Consider the following 24,115-nt stretch of genomic DNA (forward strand, 5'->3'; position numbering starts at 1 on the left):
TCATTCTGCTTTGAAGTACAGTAAATCAGGCTGAAGTGCATGTAAACTGCAAAGTACTGTACAAATGCAAGGCGTTGCCATTAATATTTTTCCAAACTGAAGACAACTTCTAGAGTTACGAGGCCATTAGTATGAGGAGCACAGTATGGAAAGAGAGAGAGAAAGATATTAAAAAAAATACACACACTCGTAATACACACACCAACCAAAGATCTGTATTGCATGGCTGAATAAGGCAAATGTATACACTGTACAATCTTCTTGTTCTATGGAGTACATTCCATGGAGATTTTTATAGCACAGATTCTATCGAGAGTTTGCAAATTCGGAAATTACATTTTAAATTTCCTTCAGATTATATTCAAAATCAGGGTGCACTCTTGTCAATTATCAGGACTTGCTTTTTAGACTCAATACAGCCTTAGTTTTTCATGTAATAGGAAATATTCAATACATATGCTGAAAAATGACACAATTATAAAAGCTATGACTGTTGAAATCTCCTATCTTTAAAATACATTAATATTGCATGCGAAATCAACCACTTCAGTGCCAATGTCTCTCGTGCTCAACAAGCATTGTATGTAGCCAGAGGCCTGGTATTTAAAAAAACATTTTTTAAGGGGAGAGAAGGAAGTGAGATGAGATGTCTAAACCTCTATCAGAATCAGAACACAATCTCTTTACAATACTTAAATGCAGATGGTGATGAATGAGACTTTTTGACTGTCCAAATGCTTGTAAGTGTATACATACTAATAATGTATCTTGCTTGCAAATACGACAAAAGCCATTATGAATGGGACAGTGATGTGATCAGGGAGAGAGTTATTCCCAAATACACATCACTTAAGATATTAAATGCTCTTGGAAATGCTTCAAGCCATATAGTAATCATTTAAAATAGGATGATAATGACAGTGATACAAGTATTAGACTCACTTTACAATGCCTGGTGCACTTTTTTTTGAATTTTGAAAAGGGAACAAGGGTAAAAGAGTTAAAACAGTGAATTATTTTGAAATATACTGTGATCTATCCTGGGTGAAGAGTTAGAACAAAAACATACTTACTTTCCAGAAAGAATGTCATGCCTGAGTTGTAAAACAAACAGGTACCTGACAAACATATACAAAAGTCAACAGAAGGTAATGCCTTCCCAGCCACTTCCAATCCCCAACTCCCAGCACAAGTCTCATCCCACCCACAGCATGGAATTTTGCATTGTAAAAAGGGAGTCCAAACCAAATGAGAACTTTGGTGGAAGCATCTCCTCTTGGGTTTCCAGGAAGGCACCCTAGAACCTAGCTAGGAAGGCAAGTGCGTGTGGGGAATTTGCAAGATACTTGGAGGATGGAACATGGAACACTGCACGGTCCAGTGACAGCTTCCACAACCCCCTCAGTGCTCGAGAAGAGAGCCAAACACAGCACGCAGAGAGCGGCACACAGGCATGCAACACATCCACCAAGACAGGCAGCCGGGGAGCCACTGGGTTTGGCTCGCAGCCAGCACCACCAGCCCACTGCAGACCCGCTGCAGCTGATTGTAACAAAAAGTTTGCAGCTGACTGTAGTCAGCAACTGCTTAAGGCTTTTTTTCCTGATGCAGTTTAGCTGCAGATTCTGTCTTTTAAAAAACAAAATAGGCACACGTGCACACACACATACACACACACACAAAACAAGAAAAATCCTGGAATCGGATTGTAACTAGTTACAGGGGAGCCAAAAATGGTGAAGAGACAACAAATAACACATGTGGAGTTTACTTCGGTAAAAAAATAAATGTCTTGGCTTAAACAAGAGGGTTTTGTTGTTGTTTTAACCAGGAGGATGTGGGCATCGGAACCAATTATGGTGCTTTGTAAAAACCAAAGCTGCCCATGTTCTACTCCATCCCTACACAATCAGACTCTCACACGCAAGACTGGCTCCCAGGAATCTGATTTGTTCAAAAGCTTCCCAGGTGTTTCTGATTCATACAAGCCAGGTTAAAAACCACTGGCTCTGATGACAGCTAGTTTCATAAAGGACTCTGAAGAGGAACACTAGTATTACTGCTTGTCAGAAATGGGGAAGGGGCTGGCACTAAAGGTTCTAGTACATTCCAGAATGTTCCTGCTTCCTAACAGGGGCTTGACTTCCACTGAACTTTATTATGAAATTAAGGAAACAATCTGTATACTCGTATCAAGAGGGGACACAAAGGCTGGGCGTGGTGGCTCATGCCTGTAATCCTAGCACTCTGGGAGGCCGAGGCGGGCGGATTGCTCAAGGTCAGGAGTTCGAAACCACCCTGAACAAGAGCGAGACCCCATCTCTACTATAAATAGAAAGAAATTAATTGGCCAACTAATATATAGAAAAAATTAGCCGGGCATGGTGGCACATGCCTGTAGTCCCAGCTACTCAGGAGGCTGAGGCAGCAGGATTGCTTGAGCCCAGGAGTTTGAGGTTGCTGTGAGCTAGGCTGAGGCCACGGCACTCACTCTAGCCTGGGCAACAAAGTGAGACTCTGTCTCAAAAAAAAAAAAAAAAAAAAGAGGGGACACAAGCACTCTGGGAGGCCGAGGCGGGCGGATTGCTCGAGATCAGGATTTCGAAACCAGCCTGATCAAGAGCGAGACCCCCGTCCCTATTATAAATAGAAAGAAATTAATTGGCCAACTAATATATAGAGAAAAAATTAGCCGGGCATGGTGGTACATGCCTGTAGTCCCAGCCACTCAAGAGGCTGAGGCAGTAGGATCGCTTGAGCCCAGGAGTTTGAGGTTGCTGTGAGCTAGGCTGATACCATGGCACTCACTCTAGCCTGGGCAACAAAGTGAGAGACTGTCTCAAAAAAAAAAAAAAAAAAGGAGGGGACACAGTGTTGACATGGCCAGAACTCCCAATTCCTCTAGGAAAACCTAATTATAGAAACCCAGTTGGCCCTTCCTATAGGGGAATGGTGATAACTAGTCAGTCTTTAAAGCATTCCTTAGGTGGTCATCTAGCAGCTACCACCATGGACCACCCAGCAGCCCATATGTCCCCAGTGAAGTCCATCCCATAAACAGTGCCAAGAAAGCTCCAGGGAGATCAAAAGCAGGAAAAGGCTGAGAATCTCACTGACGGAAAGGAGGCTGGAGAGAAACTGCACACTTAAAATGCCACTTAAGTTCTCTTCTACCCTGTTTCTTTTTTTTTTTTTTTTTTTTTTTTTAAGACTAGTCAAGTGCAGTAGTGAGGAGGGGGGAAAGCAGTAGTACCCTGTTTCTTAAGCCCAAGAGACAGACATAGGCAGACACAACATAAAAAAATTCAGTGGGGCTGAAAGATAACATGAAGAGATTCTAACAACTTTGTTCTAATCAGTGCAGTTTTTTAAAAGAGAGAGTTCCTTATATTGTAACAATTTTGTACTCCCTTAAAAAAATAAGATGGCTCAAATCACAACTTGGTAAAAGGTGGGGGGGGGGAGATGGCAATTGTGGACTGAAAAATACTCTCCCAGTATCTGTCTTCCCTTTTGTAGCTGAGACAAAAATAAAACACCATAGAACAACCAACCAATTTATCCAAGGTCCAAGAAAATAGAAGTGTGACAAGAAAATTAATCTCCTAATTTCTATTCACTAAGAAAAATGTCAAATTAAGCAAAGTTGTGGATGTTCAACAGAATATAGAAGCAGAGGAAAAGTGCTAAATAATTCCTGCTCAGAAATATAAAAACAGCAGACAGAAGGAGGGGCAAAGCCACAATTCAGAAGACCCGTAAATGAAACAAAAGGCAAGTAGTACTGGGCGGGAATCTTGTTCTGCATTATATCCTACCTTGTAAACTCTTCACGAAGATTGTTGGGTTCTGAAGAATAGTATTTAACTCGAAAGTGCAAAGCATAAGCAGGTCCAACTAAACATGTGGAGACGGAAGGTTGAAGATGTTTTTCCCCCAATTTTGAAGATCACAGAATGAACAAAAGGAAAAACACGTTAAATCTATAACACATTTCTTTCCCTCTACATGGGGAGGGCGCAACTAGGCATGCAAAGCTAGTAAGTTCTTTTCAGTCCTACTTTGGAAAGCGGAGCTGGGCTTCTGTGTTGACTAAGATGGTTTAGCTACTAACCTCATTTTGGAGGAAAACCCTAATGATCCAGATGAAATTATGAAGAGCTGACATTCTACTTTTACCCCTCAATGCCACGATACTCCAAATTGTATGCCTACTTTTTACAAAATACAACGTGGGCTAAAGGAAAGTGCTGCATAAACTGTAAAATGTTCTGCCATCTAAAAATACAGTAAAAATATCTTACAGTACTTTTAAGAGAATACACATTTTAAAAAATTACCTGAGCATGAACAGTATTAAAGAAATATGGTTACCACACCTATAAGTTGGAAGAGCTGGGGCAGACTACCAAACAGCCTTCACCTTCTGAGGCTGGTTTGTAACTCATCAGAAAGGGAATATAATAGGTGTAAAGTCATGTTTCTGAATAGTATATTAATCAGTTCTCGTTGGCAGAGGTGTCTGATTTCAAATGACAGTGCAGTCGGTTTTTCAATATCTACTAAAAACTCTTATTCAAATTTTAAACTCTAACCTTTGGCCAGCCTTAAGAAATTAAAAATCATCCACTTAAAATGGAATCTATTTTAAAATGCTTCCAATTTCTAATGAAAACAACCAAAAACATTGGCAAAGGAGTTTACTCTCAGATAAAAGAAAGAAATGAGGAGGCTGAATTCTACTTACTTTTCATCTGCTTTTTTATGGGTTTGGAATGATCGAGCCAGTGCTGAGGGAAAGAAAAACATTTCTTTAGGAATAGTTCATCAGTGAGATTATACATCCCTCATCGTTTCCTCCCCTACACACTTTAGTAATTCTGCCCATAAAAACCAGGGATTGGACCAGGTCACTTAGAACCAGAGGCTGGGAATATGCAAACTGCTTGGGACTGTTTAAAACATTTTGTCCTAATGTAGGTAAGTGCATTTTTTGGGGGAGAGGGCTCCCAGTTTCTGAAAGCTTTACAAGAAGGTACCTGAAAGAAAGAACTTAAGAACCATTAACTAATTGATCTATAAAGTCCCTTCCCATCAGTGGACCCACCCCCTGCCTTTTCCTTCTGAGTTTCTCAAGTTACAGTCAATCCTCACCAATAATTCCAAGTCTCCATTAATCTAGCAAAAAGTATAAGCTATAATGCCAAGAATCTCTCATCATACATTGGTCATGTAGTTGTCACTCTAAACTCTTAAAATTTATAAAACCATAATTCATGGCCCTCTTTATTCTTTTGCCAGGAAAATGACCCACATTGCAGATGGAAAGATGAGCTGATATTTGCTTAAGATCATTGTGCTCTGGTTAATCAGGGCATGTTAACTTCCTCTGGTTTTTACCAGAAGAACTGCTTTAGTCTTATCAGTCTAAGGAGATTACAAAACCATTTGCCTCATATAAAAGTTTCTCTATAATGTTAAAGTTGTTAATATTGTAGGCAGGAAGAGCCTCAGCAGCTAACATTCCATGGAAAACTACATTTAGGAACATTATACGATCGGCTCCTCTGGGCAAACACGAGCCCCTGGAGACCAGGGACCGTGCACTTCATTGTGTCTGTGTTTCTTGTGCCAGGAACAAAAGTACAGCACCCAGCAGGCCCTTGTTAGCTTCCTGAGAAAGAAATGTTAAATATAAATTATTTTTTTCAATGAGGCAAACAGGGACTTTCCCATCACTTTTTGTAAACTTAATGCATGCTGGAACTTTCCTATTAGAAAGACAGTTGGGCTGTCTGGCTTTCTGGACATAGCCAGAGCGGGCTTCTCACTAGCTATTCTGCTGATGGCCTGTGGACTTCTAGAAGCAATCAAACTCTGCACATTCTAATAACGAGAAAGGGCGGGACCACAGTAGCACCGTGTACTCCGCACGTAACCGAAGAGCCCATTATGACTGTGTGGGAGGAGAGGGATAAGGAAGCACAAAGGCAAATAACAGATGAGTTATAATACAATGAGCCAGGAGCAGCGCAATCGGAGAGTGTGGGCTTTTGTCTTCTCCACTCCTGGCTAGGCAACCACATAATATTACCACAGCGGGATGCGTATCTCCGAGGCACACGTACGGGATGCTTTATCTCACTGCTAATAGCTCTGAATTGGAAATGACCTAAATTGTCCATCAACAAAGACGGATTAGAAGATGGATCATCTTTATAATGAAATACTATTTAAAACTGATGCAGGCCTGTATTTATTGATGTGGCAAGAGACCCACACCACAATGTTAGATGAAAAAAATATCAGATAGAATCTCATAAAAATCATTATTTTCTATCAAGATATGTCAGGGCTATGAATACTGTTTACTTTCTTTTAATGTTTCTGCATAATTTTTCATTTTAATGAGAATCTTATTTCCAGGGGGTGGGCTAGAGGCTGGGCTGTCATGTCTATATTCACTCAGCGTTGGCCTGTCACGCAGTTTTGATCATGAATTTGCCTCATTAAAATCAGATGCCACCACTGCCCTCAAATAATCTGAAACATCCCAACCTTTGCCCCGAAAGGAGGATAGACACAGACTTGATATAAGCACAATAGTTACTTTCCTGCTAAGTTCTTCTCAAAAGAGTTCACTTTCAAAAGACTTCACTATTAGTTCTCCTTACAAACAGCCTTCTAGTGTAATCAGTCCCAGAGTCTCCTATTTAAAAGAGTCCAACCCCTTTCTTTCCTTTCTCAAGTCTCCTTACCATCATTATTATTATTATTTTTTTTTTTTTTTGAGACAGAGTCTCACTCTATTGCTTGGGCTAGAGTGCCATGACATCAGCCTAGCTCACAGCAACCTCAAACTTCTGGGCTCAAGTGATCCTCCTACCTCAGCCTCCTGAGTAGCTGGGACTACAGGCATGCGCCACTATGCCCAGCTAATTTTTTCTATTTTTAGTTGTTTGGCTAATTTCTTTCTATTTATAGTAGAGATGGGGTCTTGCTCTTGCTCAGGCTAGTCTCGAACTCCTGAGCTCAAGCAATCCTCCCACCTCGGCCTCCCAGAGTGCTAGGATTACAAGCGTGAGCCACCACGCCAGGCCTCCTTACCATTATTTTGTGCAGAAGAAAGAAGTTTAAGGCTCCTTTCCTCTCCCTCTACTGTCAAACTTTAATCTCGATCCAAGTCCAACTTGTGCCATTTCCTTGGTTGTGGTTTTCATCCCTGGCTGTGCATGATAATCACTTGAACTTTTAAAAGGTCAAGACCCAGGTCCCACCCAAGACTCATTACATGGAATCTAAGAGCATTGGTGCTTTATAAATTGCTTCCAACGAGCCAGTGTTAAATACGCAGTACTGGAGTTCTCTGCCTTCTCTCCTACCCCGGAAGAGGCTCTGGTGGTGATCTGGGGAATCTTGAAACATCCACAACTTCTGAAAACTCTGTAAAAATCTCAAGCAATTTCAGGTTTTACCGGCCAGTCCAAGAGGTGCAATGGCCAGACACCTATGGCTAGGGTGAACTCACAGATGCTCCCGTAGGGCAGCAGACTGCTTTGTCCTCTGGCCACACTATGAAAGGAGTGCCCTTAGCCACTGCAGGCTGGGATCTATCCTTCCTGCTTGGCCCTGGAGCCCTGCTCAAAGCAGGACGTGCCAGGAAGGAGGCCTACCTAAGAAAAGTCTGGGTCTCGCTAAGCTGAGACAGCAATCAGAAATGGCTCTATCATTTTAAAAGCTCCTTGACCCCTTGGAGTTCAGATCAGGTTTTGCTTTGCCTGCATTAGAGGCGGGAAGAAACCCAGTCACAATCCTAAAACGAGAGATGACAAAAAAATCTACCTTGTATCCAACAAGTTCAAAATGACCTGACTTTCTTCTTAGCTGCAGGAGCTTCCCAGACTCTGATCACCCACATTTTATCCCACAAGATCACCCCGCGACTTGCATACTGGGGCGATGAAAGCCCAATGTGGCATTTAGTAAATTGTACCCTACGCTCAGCTTTGAGGACTGCATTCGGCAGCAGCGGGACCTATCTCAGATGTTCACCTGTGTCCTGGCTAAATATAGCCGCTCCGCCTGGCGGCAAAGCCAAGGCAAGTGGCTCCAGTCCTCTTAACAGACCATTAAACCGGTCACTGGAAACAGATAGGTGAATTTCTGAGTTCAAATGGCAGCGCGTTTAACTCAAACACTCTAATGGGTGTTAGCAAAGCGGTTTCCGATCTGAATTTCTCATCCAAGTCCATCTGGCAAAACCCTTTCCATCAATCAAGATGTGTGTGAGGTGATCTTGGCAAAGCCCAACCGTTCTGATAGTGCATCACTTCTGGAAATAAGACTGGTTGTCGAATTTAATTGTCTGAAATCTACATGAGAACATGTAGAACCACAATGCCTAAGAGAAGCTCAGGGGTTGAAGAGGGTCTAAAAACTCCTTTCCTGAACATCCCCTGAGTCCTCCCCACTAAGCCTGAGTGATAGAACCCATAGCAGGATTTCTACTACCTGCAGATTTCCTTGGTTTATGAAGGGTCTCTAGCTTGTGTTTAAATCAGAGCCGGAAGGAATCTAGAGACAACTGTATCCAAGAGGAAGAAGGGAATGACACTTTTGGAGCTCACCTGGTCACATCCACCCTGACACAGGCTCAGAGCGGGTGACGGTGGCCCTACATAGGGTATGTGGGATGTGGCCCTGACACGTGGCAGAGGCAGAACTCAAACCCACGCTGGATGTCAGCGGCCAGTGCTCCAGGCTTGCACAGTGCAAACCAGCTTCAAGCGCCTACTCTGCCAAGCCAGTGGGAGGGATCGCATCTCTCTGCCCAGGATGAAGCCCTGTAAACTCTCATTTATACTGGGATCATCTACACTGACTGCAGAGACCCTTGCTTCATCAGCTTCCCATTTAGCATCAACAAGTGCACAGAGGCAGGAAAATACAGGCCCTGCCTCCCATCTCAAGCCCAGCTTGCATTTCTTCATGCTACAGTGCAAGGAGGCAGGAGAGCAGAGCTCAAGCCCCAGCTCTGCCACTTACCCGGTGTGTGGCCACGAGCAGCGAGGCCCTCATCCTGAGTCTCAGCTTCTGCCCCTGTGAACCGAGCCATCCCCTAACGCACTGTCTGAAGCATCACCTGAGTGTCTATGGAAACTATCCCCGACCAAACGGATGGAAGGAAGGGGTTTTGTTTGATTTGCTGCAATAGTAACATGGAGTCCACTTTGAGCCTTTCCACTCTCCTATGTGCCCTGCAGCTACACCAGGTACTCACTCTTTCCTTCGTACAACCACATCGGAGATGGCAGGAGCGCCCATCAGTGTCCATAAGTGGCAAATGTGATGACGTTCTGAGCAACCATCAGAGTAAAGCCAAGGGAGCCACAAGAGTCCCTTTTAGCATCCACCAAGCCCTGCCAGTAGCACCAGTACCTGTGTGCTAACTTCACCAAGCAGCCCTATGCCTCGTACCGCCAGCTGCTATGCTGCAAAGGCCAGAGGAAAAACACCCGACGAGTCTTGAGACAAAGGCCACAATCGTCTTTTTTGATGCCTTCCTGCAAAACGAACCACCATAAAAAGCTCCCTTTCCATGTTGGGAAGAGGCTTAGGAAAGGGACATCTACCCTCCAAGACACCTGCCCCCGAGAGAGGGAGGGGCTCTTGTAACAGCCTTGCCCTTCCTCTGCCTGGCAGACTCCTCTCATCCTCTGTGACCCTTGTCAATGTTCACCTGTCCTCTTGTACCTGTTCATTTTATCACCAATTCTTAAGCAATCCCTCCTCCGGCTTCACAGAGGGGTCTAAACATTCTGTTAGAGGAATGAACACACTGTATTCTAAGACGCTACTTATCTGTCTCCCCTACCAGAACGTGGCAGGCAGGGGCAGCATCCAGCTCATTTCTGCACCCATAGGGCTTGGCATTAAGTTCCAGTCAAAGCTGGCTGAGTGGTATTGGCTGAACATTCTCTTTCCTTCTGTGCACGTGGTCATCTTTGTGTACATGTGTGCACCATGTGCATAATGAAAGGCAGAAAGTGCTGCGCTTTGGAAAAAGACCAAGTTCTGAATCCCAGCTCTGTCCCTTACTTTAACCTTTACAAAGTTCCTAATGTCTCTGAGCCTCACTTTCATCATCTGTAACATGGGTCTGCTTTATGGCCAACTTTATTCCAAGAGTTATGTACCGGGGACTCAGTAACAGCAGTTATCACGATCAAACAGTGAGGACGTGGTAGAGTGCAGGCCCGAGCCCTGGGCTCTCAAAACAAAGCTTCAATGTGTAAAAACAGACTCCCAGCCCCTGCTTTGAGCTGTACCAAAGTGAGATCTGCAGAGTGGGTCCCTGGGCGGCCTTCCTGTTTTGACACGGAAAAGGGAAAACAGGAGGTCCCAAGCCCCAAGTGCTAAAAATAGGTGATGCCAATAGGTTTTGACAGTTGCTTCAGGGCTGGGCAGGGCACTGTGGAAACCAGGCCTGGCTCTTTGCAATGCAGAGAGCCGTGCCAAGCACCCTGCCGCTGCCAGCCCTCTGATCTGCATGTCAAGGGCTGGGTGGGGGTGTCAGTCCTTGATGGAGGCTCAATTATGGGGCAGTAAGCCAACAGCCAAGTAAACCATCCCCTCCACGCCCCATCTGTTACCCCAGTATCCCTAATAGCACCCCCTATGACACCTAATCATATCCCAGGTCCTATGAAAATCAATGACCCCCAGGAGCCATCTCAGAAGACTCTCCCAAAAGGCTCTTGTTTAAATTTGCTAAGGTTTCTCCTGTAGGCAATGCAGGCCTTGCAGGTTCCAGCTAACCTTTCCTTCTCAGAGTCTCACCTTGGGGGCTGTGATGACTTATGTTCCCCCTTAGACTGCCCAGCTAGGAAAAGGAGACCCACACCCAGATCCCAGATTCCAAAAACCTTTCTCCTCCATTAACTCACTGAGCTCCTTAATTTCCCCATGAAGCAGATATTACTACCTCCATTCTACAGCTAGGAAAACTGAAACTCAAAAGTATGGGGTACGGGAAAAAGCACCTACACCTGAAACTGCAAGATCTTTGAGTCCAAGCTGTGCTATTCACTAAGTGACTTGCCAAGGTCTAAAGGCTTAGCTTTCACCATCTAGAAAACAGTGAAAGATCTAGAAAGATTTGACATATGCTGCTCCTAAGGTCCCTTTTGGAGCTAAGGAAGAGGGTTCCAGGTTGTGTGTCTTGTCCTGAAGAGTCACCAAGTTAAGAAGAGGAAGTCCTGCATCTTAGGATCTAGTCAAAAAGCCTTGTTTGTTTGTTTGTTTACATAAACACATATTGAACCAGAGAACAAATGAGCAAACTGCCACAGAAGACAAAATAAACTCAAAGGTTTACAAAGAGGAAAAGCACTTTGGGAGTTCAGGACATGTCTTAGGAAGGGAGGTCATCCGAGATGATCTTGAAGGATGGCCAGAAATTTACATGGGGTGAAAAACAGCATTCCAGAAGGAGAAACGGCACAAGCAGAGGCACAAGTTTAAGTGCAGGCATCACCAGACCCAGTCCGTCATGAGCCCAGCTGTGAAATCTAGGCCTGGGATGACAAGAAGGGGCTTGGTAGTTGTTGGTGCACATATCTTGCATCCTCAGAGCTGAAGGCAGGTGAAGACCCTGTGCTTGCTTTTGCAGAGCAGAAAAGTCTATCAGATTCATAAAGCAGGAGCTGGAAAGGCTTTGGAACCTGAAGAGTCTGAGCATCTGCAGGTGTCTGGCCTGGGAAGGACGCCTGGACCCTGCTGTGAACATCCCTCCTGCCGCACAGCGATGGGACGCTGGCGGATGGGAAAGTCTGCCGGTCGTGTCAGCCAACGCTCACGGCAAAGTCTTTTGTAATGCAGTCACATCCTCAGCTTTCTGGGAATCCAAGTGGCTAAAAAGGGGTCACCTGGGGATGAGGATATGCCACAAAGGCAACAGGAACTTGGCTCCAGTGGCAGAAATGACAGCTACCTCCCCCTTTCTAATAGAGAAGACATTTGGAGCAGACACACCTGCCTCCCCTTTAGACTCAGAATCACTGAGAATTAGAACCAGGAGAGCTCCTGAAGAATGGGTCCAAGAACCCCAGTTTATAGAAGAGGAAGCCGAGGACAGGGGAGAAAAGGTGGCCTATCTAAAGCCTCTCAAATGAGTCAGAGACGGAGCCAGGAACAGGGTCCAGGTCTGACACCTGGTCTGGGGCCACAGATATTCTGAAGCCAAAAATACCACATGCTTTAAGACGTACAGGAGAAGGCAGAAAATCAAGACAAGTTCCAGGGAAGAGGAGGGCCGAAGAGTGTCAGATGCCGGGGACAGGTGGAAGATGCCGAGGACAGAGGAGAACTCTAAATTTGACACTTGGGAAGCGATGAAAACAGGACTGCGGATGCAGGCATGGCGAGCACACGCAGAGGCAGGCACACTCCCTTCCCTTCAGACAAAAAAAAAAAAAATGATGGACAGTGAGAAACTATCTAGGTGCAGAGGAAGAAAACCCACAGAGTTTTGGCTAAATGACCTCGGTCTTCTCAGCAGGTGAGGCAACTGCTGGAACAAAGTCTCCATGGGGATAGAGGTCGGTGCTCAGATCCAGAAATGCAACTGTGGGGTGCCCAAGAGTCACTGAGGGGCTAACGAGGCTCAGCAGCTCGGGGGCTTAGACTTTGCTGAACCCTCCATCTGTGCTGGTGTCAGAAGGAACAGCATGTGGCTCTCCAGCGACACTTGGCAGCCTGGGAGAAGCAGCAGAGGAAACAGGTGGGCCTGTGTGTCGAGGGGGAGGTCATGGGGGCAGGAGAGTCAAAGGCCAAGGGAGGACGCAGGAGAGATGGCTGAGCCTTAGCAGACCAGGAGGAAGGCCAGGGCAGGAGGGCGCTGGGAGAAAGGAGGATAAGGTGGAAAGAGACCAATATGGGCCAAGACCAGATGGAGAGAGATTGGAAAGATGGAATCAAGGGAAGTTACTATGGAAAGGGAACAGCAGAACTCTGCATCCTGGAATGGCGGGTGGCAACAGGACACAAGGGGACCTGTGCAAGGTTAGCTCACATGAAGCTTAGACAACAGGAACCAGTGTCTGGGATATTTAGAAGGGTCAGCCACCTGAATCCTGCAGTTGCCCAGGGGAAGAGAAAAACTGAGACACCAGAGGCCTCGAGACATGTGCAGGACAGTCGTGAGGTCAGAAGGAAGGGCACTGGGAGGCCCAACTTCAAAGGAAGCAGAACTGGACAGGGAGGCAGAAAGGGAGAAGCTGGTCTGCCCACCTCAGGGCCTGGTTGGCAGGAGTGAGAGTCCCCCACAGAGAAATGAAGAAGGAACCCAAGCACTGTCAGGGTGTAAGGGAATCTGCTGTGGGTAGACCGGAAGTCCTGAAGGTGCAGAGGAAGTTGCTGTGGTGGAGGGGACACATTTGCAGGAGACACCCAGTGGGAGTGTCCACCCAGGAGGCACCGTAGCTGGGATACACCTACATCCAGATTCCAATCTCTCACCTAAGGACTCAGCATCTTACTAACATTCACCAGCAGACACAACTCCCAAGCATCATTTTGTACATCTTCACATTGTAACTGTCACATGTCACCTTACAACTTCCAGATACTATCAGGAAGTATTTGGTAAGTGTCTTTCAGGTAGAAAGGCTTAACCATCATGGGGAGCTCCAAGTCTCTCGCTCCAACATCTCTTTATTGGGGAACCGAGCCTTTAATACACCGTCTAAAATAGCGCCTCCTCTTCCTCCATCTGTCTACCCCCTTCCTCTGTTTTATTTTCCTTAGCTCTATTACCTACCACCTGGCATATCATACATCTCTGTGCACTGCTTTCTCTGCAATGCTTAGAACAGGGCCCGGTACACAACAGGCATTCAATAAATATTTTTAGATTGTTGAATAAATTATCTTTGAAACCCAAAGCTAGATTTTGTTGGGAAGGGGGATGATGAAGTCACCCCTACTTTCAAAAAGAGTGGCTCTGAGCTTCGTGGCGTTTACTCATTCTAATATCTCCACTGAGAACGGTTCTGTCTCTGGCAAAGCAAGTAAGTCTTTGCTGACCTAACACAGCTCTTAGAGCTGCAGGATGGTTCCAGCGTGATGCCAAGACCTGCTCCGACTAGCCCCTCCCCCCACCAGCCGGCTGGGATTCAGCTGTGTTCACAGCAGCCACTCTCTACCCAGCCAGACTCTGCAAGAAGATGGTGGCACAGCCTCTTCTGCTAGTTAAAAATAAACACAGCACCATTAAAAGCAATTCCATAATGACATTTCTTTTTCTTTCTACCTACTCTTGAAACGCACCCATAATGCATCCATCCACATCCTGTGAGTGGGGGTACCTACAGGCATTGTGATGCATTTCATTCGGATGCCACAACCACTGTCCCGATGCCCATTACTAGAACAATATCACAGTTTTACTGCTGTTTTTGTCTACCCATTTCTAGCAACTGTGGATCTGCAATCAGCATGAAAAGTCAATCTATCCTGAAACGAATCAAAGCAATACATACCGCGACCTGGGCAGAGTCCAGGAACTGGAGGCCGAAGTAATCTGTTTCCACGAGGTCCAAGTGATACACAATCTGATCAAACAAATCTTGGCCTTTGGCATGTTTCTGGAAGACAATTGGGTAGATGAAAACTTAGGGTGAGACAGCTGGATAAGAAACAGAAAGATTTTTAAAAACCACTTCTCTCTGTAAGCTGCATATACATACGTTGTCACTGCACACAAGTTTTTAAATATTTACTTTTAAGTGTAATACAAACTCATGATTAAAGAAATTCAAATGCCACATAATAGTATCAAGTTAAGAATCTAGATAACCCTGTTAAAACTTGTTAGTGTTTCCTGAGAAAAAGAATACTTTCTGGATGAATGTCCACAGGGATGACAAGCGTCCTCACGAACCTCTTGAGGAAAGGTATGATAGGGCCTCACTCCAGCCTGGAGAAACCTGGGCTGTTTCTCAACGCAGGCAACCTTGGGAAAGCAAGCTGGGCTGGTCCTTTAGGATTAGGCTCTCCCAGCCTTCCCATTTCACAGAGCAGGTAACCAAGGCCCAGAAAAAAACCAAAGACCAGCTAGAGTTCACAGGCCACAGAGTCAGGAGCCAAACCCAAATTCCAGGTTCATTCCAGGGTTCTGACTGTATGGTACACACAGGGCAAGAGCACAAGGAAGGAGTCAGGGAGACAAGGGATTAAGTCCTGCATCTGCCACTGACCAGCAGGTATGACCCTGGACACATCACTGCTCCTATGTTCTATTGCTCCCCCTGAAATGGGCCTCAGGGTGCCTGCTCTCCCCATCTCTCCTTGGAGAGACCAGAAAAAGATTTCAAATAAGAAACCACTGCAAGAAGACTAAAGTCTCTGACAAATGAAAAGCTTCTTAATCCTCACCCAGGCAGAACACAGGCATAATTCTCAGATAAAACTACATTGCTGTCAATGGATCTAAACGGGAATATGTTTACATCTAAGCATAACAATGATCAAGAAAATAAACAACTCTCCATAATAATGATCAAGAAAATAAACAACTCTCTAGGGAACCAGCTCCTTATTATGAAAACTGATAAAGGGAAAGAGTTTAGCATCGACTCTGCCTTTATCTGTAGCACTAGGCAACCAAAGAGTAGATAGCAGCATATATACAAATTAATTCAAAATGGATCAAAGACCTAAAGGTAAGAGCTAAAACTATAAAACTCTCAGGATAAAATATATGCTCAAAGCATCATGACTTTGGATTAGGCAATGGTTTCCTAGAGAGGGCACCCAAACACCAGCAACAAAAGAAAAAACAAACTGGGCATCAACAAAACACAAAATGTCTGTACTTCGAAGGACATCAAGACATCAAGAAAGTACAGAGACAACACAGATGGTAGGAAAATGTTTGCAAATCACATACCTGAGAAGGGAATTTTATCTAGAATATATAAAGAACTATTACAACTCAACAAGAAAAAGACAAATACCCAATTAAAAAATGGGCAGAGGGCGGGGCGTGGTGGCTCACGCCTGTAATCCTAGCACTCTGGGAGGCCGAGGCGGGCGGATTGCTCAAGGTTAGGAGTTTGAAACCAGCCTGAGCAAAAGCGAGACCCCATCTCTACTATAAATAGAAAGAAATTAATTGGCCAACTAATATATATAGAAAAATTAGCTGGGCATGGTGGCACATGCCTGTGGTCCCAGCTACTCAGGAGGCTGAGGCAGTAGGATTGCTTGAGCCCAGGAGATTGAGGTTGCTGTGAGCTAGGCTGACGCCACGACACTCACTCTAGCCTGGGCAACAATGCGAGACTCTGTCTCAAAAAAAAAATAAAATAAATAAAATAAATTGAAAATGGGCAGAGGACATATATAGTTCTCCAAAGATATACAAATGGTCAATAAATAAGCACATGAAAAGGTGCCCAATTTTAGTCTTAAGGGAAATGCAAATCAAAACCACAATCAGTTATCACTTCATACCCACTGGGATGGCTATAATAAAAAAAAAAAACAGATAATAACAAACATGGGAGAAACAGGACCCCTCATATACTGCTAATAGGAATGTAAAACTGTACAGCTACTTTGGAAAACAGCCTAGCAGTTTTGCAAATTGTTCAACATAGAATTACCACATGTCCCAGCAATTGTACTCCTGGGTAAGAGAAATGAAAACATAAGTTCATGAAAAAATTGCCCACAAATTGTTCATAGTAGTAGTATTTATAATAGCCAAAAGGTAAAGAAACAACCCAAATATCCATCAACTGATGAATGGATCAACAAAATGCAGTCTATCTACACAATGGAATATTATTCAGCCATTAAAAGGAATGAAGTATTGATGCATGCTTCCATACTGCTGGGTCTAGAAAACATGCTGAGTGAAGGAAGCCAGTCACAAAGGGCCAAAATATTTCATGATCCAATTATAAAAGATGTCCAAAGTAGGCAAATCATACTGTAGAGACAGAAAAGATTAGTGGTTGCTTTGGGCTAGTAGTTTAGGGGATGACAGCTAAGGAGAGTGGGGTTATTTGGATCGGGGGAGTGGGTAATGAAATGTTCTAAAATTGAATGTGGTACGCTGGGCACGGTGGCCCACACCCGTAATCCTAGCACTCTGGGAGGCCGAGGTGGGAGGATCGCTTGAGGTCAGGAATTTGAGATCTGCCTGAGCAAGAGCAAGACCATCTCTGCTAAAAATAAAAAAATTAGCTGGCCATGGTGGCACATGCCTATAGTCCCAGCTACTCAGGAAACTGAGGCAGGAGGAGTGCTTGAGCCCAGGAATTTGCGGTGAACTATAATGACACAACTGTACTCTAGCCTGGATGACATAGCAAGACTCTGTCTCAAAATAAAAAAATTGACTGTGGAAATAATAGATGCACAACTCTGTGAATATACCAAAGCCTCTGAATTATACACATTGGATGGGTGAATTGTATGACATGTGACCCTGAATAAAGCTATTAAAAATAGTAGATGGGTAGAGTTTTTCTTTATTGAAGTATTCCAAGAAATGAATGAAGAAGGAATAATGGAGGTGCAATTTCATCATTCTGCAACCCCTGCATAGTGGTAGGCTCACAACAGGAGACAACCAGCCATCACGCACCTCCTGGTGAAGAACACCCTATCACCTAAGATACGACCTTGCTTTCATGCCTCTCTCTCCATGAAATCCAGCCTGTGAGAAATTCTAGAAATTACTCAGGACAAATGATCCAGATTTTTTTCTTTAATAAACAGAATACAGGGAGGAGAAAAGAAAGAGAGAATACCTACAGATTAAAAGAGATTTGTTTAAAGGCAAACCTAACCTGCAGTGTCCAGAAATGCACACTTGAGTGACAAAACTAGAAAACAGTAAGGAATAAAGTCAGGGTAGTTGTTGCTCTCTAGGTGAGAACACACTCTAGGCTGGTAGGCATGGTACTCTCTTGAGCTGGGTAGTGGTAGAGGGGTGTCTGTCTTCTAGCAATCCATTAAACCTGTGGTCCCCAACCCCTGTACCAGTCCATGGCCTGTTAGAAACCAGGCCACACAGCAGGAGGTGAGCAGCGGCAAGCAATGCTTCATGTGTATTTACAGCCGCTCCCCGTCACTGGCATCACTGCCTGAGCTCCGCCTCCTGTCAGATCAGCAGCAACATCCGATTCTCACAGGAGCCTGAATCCTACCGTAAACCTCGCATGCAAGGCATCTAGCTTGTGTGCTACTTCTGAGAATCTAATGCCTGGTGATCTGAGGTGGAGCTGAGACGGTGATGCTAGTGCCTGGGAGCAGGTGCAAATACAGATTATCAGTAGCAGAGAGGTTTGACTGCACAATAAATGTAATGTGCTTGAATCATCCTGAAACCATCCCCCACTCCCGGTGCGTGGAAAAACTGTCTTCCATGAAACTAGTCCCTGGTGCCAAAAAGGTTGGGGACCACTGCAAACTATACCTTTGTTTTCTTTGTAATTTGTATCTGTATTATACACAACAGTAATAACACAAAGTAAAAACAAAAATCAAAACTACACTACTGGATTACAGCCTGCAGACTCTTTGCTTCCTGCAAATACGCCTTTGAAGGCAGCAATTCAATAGATGCGGTGGGATGGATGTGCAATGAGGTTCTCTACAGCACAATCTACTGGAGAAATGGGGAGTGGATGAAACAGTCTAATCTCTCAACCACAGGAACACAGAACCCTGGCACAACAACACTCCAGAATACTGTTCAGCCATTATGAAAGATAATTAGGAAGATGATATAGAAATAAGGAAAATTTTTATGACAACATTGGGTAAATAGACTATTAAAAAAATAAATAAGCTGTGATCCCAACTGCATAAAAATACATATGCGTTATGTACACATACTGCTTGATAAAAACAGGAAATTTACTAAAATAAAAATAGCTGTAGGCCGGGCATGGTGGCTCACGCCTGTAATCCTAGCACTCTGGGAAACTGAGGTGGGAGGATTGCTCAAGGTCAAGAGTTCGAAACCAGCCTGAGCAAGAGTGAGACCCCATCTCTACTAGAAATAGAAAGAAATTAATTGGACAACTAAAAATACATAAAAAAAAATGAGCCAGGCATCAATGACACATGCCTGTAGTCCCAGCTACTCGGGAGGCTGAAGCAGGAGGATTGCTTAAGCCCAGGAGTTTGAGGTGGCTGTGAGCTGGGCTGATACCATGGCACTCTACCCCAGGTAAAGAGTGAGACTCTGTCTCAAAAAAAAAAAAAAAAATAGCTGTAGAAATGTTCCTTGACTTACGATGGAGTTACATCCCAATAAACCCATTATAAGTTGAAAATGCATTTAATACACCTAGCCTACCTTAAACATGTTCAAAACATTTCCGTTAGCCTACAGTGGGGCAAAATCATCTAACACAAAGCCTATTTTATAATAAATTGTTGAATATATCGTGTACTTTATTGACTACTAAAAGTGAAATACAGAATGGCTGCATAGGTACTTGAAGTATGGCTTCTACTGAATGTGTATTGCTGTCACACCATTGTAAAATCGAAAAATCTTAAGTTGAACCATCCTAAATCAGGAACCATCTGTATTAGGAGGGAGAAATGGTGGATGGTTTCCTTCTCAAGGTTTAACAGTGATCTTGTGGCAGCTGTCAGGCAGCAAACACAATGTTTTTTATAAATCACCATTCTGGCACTCTTCCTTCTTGCCCTTAACAACCCACCTTCTGGATGTATTTTTTCCCTATTATTATCCAGCTCTATGCAGTACCTACGATCACAGCTCCAGTGCTTCATTATCAGGTTTCCTAGTGGGAAGGAACTAGTTAAGCAATGCTTTAGCAGCAGGATGTGCCAGAAAAATTGGGCCAGGAAGAAGCAAGAGACCTGTGCTCTAATCCCAGATGCACCACTAACTGCGACTTGAAGCAATTCATAATTTCCCCAAATCCATACTGCCATCCCAGACTTGTCTTATAGCTGTAAATCTGACATGATGTCCTGAACATATAGGGCTACCAAAATTCGAATAGCCCCAAGTCCAACCTGCTCCCACCTAAATCTATTTCAGCTCAGGGCCTACCATCCGGGTATGTGATCTCACCACTCACAGAACAGTAGCTGAAAAATCACGGTTCTGCTTGTGTAAAATGAAAAGGGTTAGCCCAAGCTCCTGTCTAGAGCATTCCAAATCTAACTTCTCTGCTGTGCTTCTAAAATGGCTCCTAATGTAGATGGATCTCAGGGTAGAGGTTGGGAAAAGGGTCTTTCTAGAGGCAGCAGGTCCCCTCTGCCGTGCCAGACCCTCCCTCAGCTGGACTTGAAGGTGGCAGGCAGCAGGGTCTGGTGGGCAGGAAATACCATTTTTACTCAACTCTGGTGCTTTTTTTACAGATCTACAAATACCTCCTCCTCCTCTACCTCCACACCCCCCCCCCATCAAGTTTGTCTTTGTTTGGTATCTTCCACTGGTAGAGGGAATTCCCAATGGCTCTATCCAGCTCCAAAAGGAATCTAGTAAGATTATGAGGGCTGGAATGGGGAGGGGTCCCCAGAACAGAGGGTTACTGGGTAGAATGCAGACAGGAGGACTGACGCCACTGCACTTGAACCCACTGTCTCCCACTCCTCCAGGCCAGCAGAGTGTCCACTCTCAAAACTATGGAGGCTCCAGATAACTTAGTTCACCTGCACTACCAGCCTGGACATCCTACCCAGAGCAACCCCTAAAAGCCCACAAAACTGTCACCCTAGGCTTAGCCCAGGCATTCCCTCTTTCAGGGGCCTTCCCAGTTCTATTCTCACCCCTAGAGAAGTAAGTGCTCCCTCCTCGGCGTTCCCACAAGCAGGCACAGCCTTAACTGCGCACACATGTATCACATGCACGGCTGCTGCTGCGCTCCAGGCTGAGCACTCACTCCCCAGGAGCAAGGCCCAGCTGTGTTCATCTGAATACCCACCTCCCCGTCTCTCTATCCCCAAGGCACAGGGCCTGGCCAGCACACAGGAGGTGCTCCCTAAGTGACTGTATCATGCAGGGATGCAGGGATGGAGAGCAGGGGGGTGTGGAGTGGCATCTGGGGCCAAGACAGAGACGTTCTGGAGGGGCTGTGCTACAGCACCGACAACAGACTGGTGATGCCTCACAAGTGGCTGGCCTAAAAATGAGAATACACTCATTAAAATCTTTTCCAATTAAGTATTCCATGAACAAGTGCCTAGGGAACTGTGCTGCACTTCCAAGGCTGTTTACCTAAGCATAATTTTGTTGCTATTATGTGAAACACTGTCTAGTGGTTATAACAGGAGATGAGTTAATGTGACAAGACTGTAAAGCCATTCCTCACTGCCTTATTCTTAGGTAGGTCTCCCCATCTGTGATGCACGCATGCATTCCTTCATTCATCCATCCATTCACTCAACAAATATTTGCCAAACGCTTACCGAGTGCCAACTGCCATTGTAGGAGTTGGGGACACAGCTCGGGCTACTCCCCTCACTACAGGAAGCCCTGTAGGAATGTAGGAAGTTCTCACTGAACAAGTACTTCTTGGGGAGCCAAGTCTTCCAAAACAGCATGAGGCTCAAACCCAATAGCAGGAACACCACTTACCCGCCCACCTTCTTAAAATGTACCGAATGTAAAATCTAAGTCAGATCCCCATTCTGAAATGCAATGATACCCTAGCTACTTCCAACCCTGCACTGTGAGCTGCTCTCAAACAGAGTAGGTTCTAGAGAGCTCCGCCCTTGAGTTCTTGCATCGATGCTTCCTAGTTTTTCTGCCTCCTGTCTCAACACATCACTTTTCACAAGGACCAGCAACCAGTGGTTTTCAGTCAGTGTATCTCTCTGCAGCAGCTCTTTCTGATGACAAGAGCTCAAAATAACCAAGCTCATTAAAATCATGTGTAAAATAAGAGTACGTAGTTGCTAACGAAAGACCGGGGAAGGCAGGCAGGCAGCCAGCCGGGGAAAGTATGGACAACGTGGTATCTTCGCTGGCCAGTCCGAGGACCTTACTTTGCTTACTCACTGGTTCCTAGCCATGCTCCCGATAAGGGAGCCTGCTGGACACATGATGTCTTAACGGTCCCCCAACATAAATGAACCATCCTGAACGTCTTAGATAAGATGCTGCTTGGCAATGCCTGACTGCGACCTGACCCAAGTGTAATGCTAACAGGTCAAATCTGGTCCTGGAAGAACAAAGAAGATAGAAGCCAACTCGTCCAAATCTCATTAGTCTCAACAGCGTAAGACGTCAGGCAGCCCTGGCAGGTTTGAAAGGAAGAAATAAGCTGTGACTGTATCATGTGAGCACATTCATCCCAGTTGTGAACTAAATGGACAAAACATGGCATCTGAGCAGTGACCATGATTTCGGAAGCATCTCCTTGTCGGTACACACGGCTCTCCTCTGTCCACCAGCCCCACATCCAGCAGGTGGCATGATTTCTGTGTCCATCTTCAGGAACGCCCCTCTCCCCATCTCCATCACAGCTCACGCCATGTCACCTCATACCTGGACCACAGCAACAGCCCTCTGAGTGGTTCCATGTGTCCCCCCACATTCATTCATATGTTGAAACCTAATACCCAGTGTGACAGTATTAACAGGTGGGGCCTTCAGGAAGTGACTAAGTCACAAGGGCCCAGTTCTGATGACAGGGATGAGTGCCCTCATAAAAGAGGTTGGAGGGAGTCGCCTACGCCCTTCTGCCATCTCAGGATGCAGTAACAAGGCACCATCTATAACACTGAATCTGCTGGTGCCTTGATGTTGGATTTCCCAGGCTCCAGAACTGTTAAGAAATAAATTTCTGTTGTGTATAAATTACCCAGTCTAAAGTATTTTGTTACAGCAGCCCAAATGATCCCTACAGATCAATTCCTTCCTTTCCAAGTCCTTGTGCACCCCTGGTTGAAACAGCTGTCTCAGAACTCCACCTGGGATCAGCAGTCGGCTTCCCAGGCAGCAGTTCCCAGAAGGCCTGCTTCAGCTTTTTCTAAGAAGTGCTAATTTCATGGCTAGTTACCAGCTCTCCTCCCCGTCCCCCTTGATAACTTGCTAGTTTTCTATAAGCCCTGTCTGCAGTGGGAAACTAGCCCTGTATTTTACAAGCATACCCCTCAAGAAGTCTGTGTTCTCTTTGCCAATACTGTTTAAATCATCACAAACATCATAAACTGGTAAATATCATAAACATCATAAACTGTTTACTCTAGGACATTGTAAACACAAATATCTGAAATTACAAATAAGTTACCTTGACATTTTGTCATCAGTGAAAAATGCCATCTCAGCCATCAGCAAGATTTGATGACTCAAAACCAGAACGTGGTGATGCAAAGACGACGCAGAAGTGTCCATAGTCTGCTGGACTTAAGGTCAGGCTGTCCGGCTTATAAATGCCATCTCCCAGTTGAAGAGTGCTTCATCGGTACAAAGGTTGTGACCCCATTTTTCAGAGAAAGAGACTAAGCCTCAGAGAAGTTATGTGACCAACTTCACACTGCTTATTATCAGTTGCAGAACTAGAATCAGGACCCTTCCTTCCTGATTTTTAGGACAGCATTATTTCTTCCAAATCCCACTCATTTCTTTAGCCATCTCATTTGTCTCTTTGGCTCCAAGCACATACAATGTGCCCAGCAACAAGAAACATTTCTTAAGCCCAATTCAACAAATCAATACTGGAAGCCTACTCCATGCATGGTCTTGGCTACAGCAGGGATCCAAGACCACACAGTCCAACACAAACATCTCATGGCGGGGAGGCAATTCCCACTTTGTTTAGAGCGCAGGAAAGTTGCAGCAGAGTGGAAAGTAGATTATTTGCTAACAAACTAACACAGAAGCCAAGCCACTGTAGTGATGGCGGGACATCAACAGTCTGGGCGGCTCCTGGAAATTCAATTCTGGTAAAACAGAGCACATGTTATTAATTTCCTGACTTGCCTGGCTAACAATCTCTTAGAAATCAGAGGAAGCAACAAAAACAACTGCCCTTAATTTTGATCAACAAGGAAGTAAGAACAATCTTAGAAGAAAGTGGCTGTCTGTCATTTTGGCGTGTGAGTCAAT

General features: G+C 44.8%; 1 protein-coding gene across 3 annotated transcripts in view; it reads right to left on the bottom strand.

The window, feature by feature from the left end:
• EPB41L4B (erythrocyte membrane protein band 4.1 like 4B) overlaps nt 1-24,115 on the bottom strand; it is a 136,424-nt gene that overhangs the window by 86,325 nt on the left and 25,984 nt on the right. For all 3 annotated transcript variants that reach the window (XM_020289422.2, XM_076008908.1, XM_076008909.1), the window contains exons 2-5: nt 14,541-14,645; nt 4,748-4,790; nt 3,819-3,897; nt 1,074-1,118 (exon numbers count right to left, since the gene is read on the bottom strand). In XM_020289422.2, coding sequence (XP_020145011.2) covers nt 1,074-1,118; nt 3,819-3,897; nt 4,748-4,790; nt 14,541-14,645 — 272 coding nt within the window. The remainder of the gene's footprint in view (nt 1-1,073; nt 1,119-3,818; nt 3,898-4,747; nt 4,791-14,540; nt 14,646-24,115) is intronic.

This window comes from Microcebus murinus, chromosome 12, assembly GCF_040939455.1.
Source record: "Microcebus murinus isolate Inina chromosome 12, M.murinus_Inina_mat1.0, whole genome shotgun sequence".
NCBI classification, from domain to species: Eukaryota; Metazoa; Chordata; class Mammalia; order Primates; family Cheirogaleidae; genus Microcebus; species Microcebus murinus.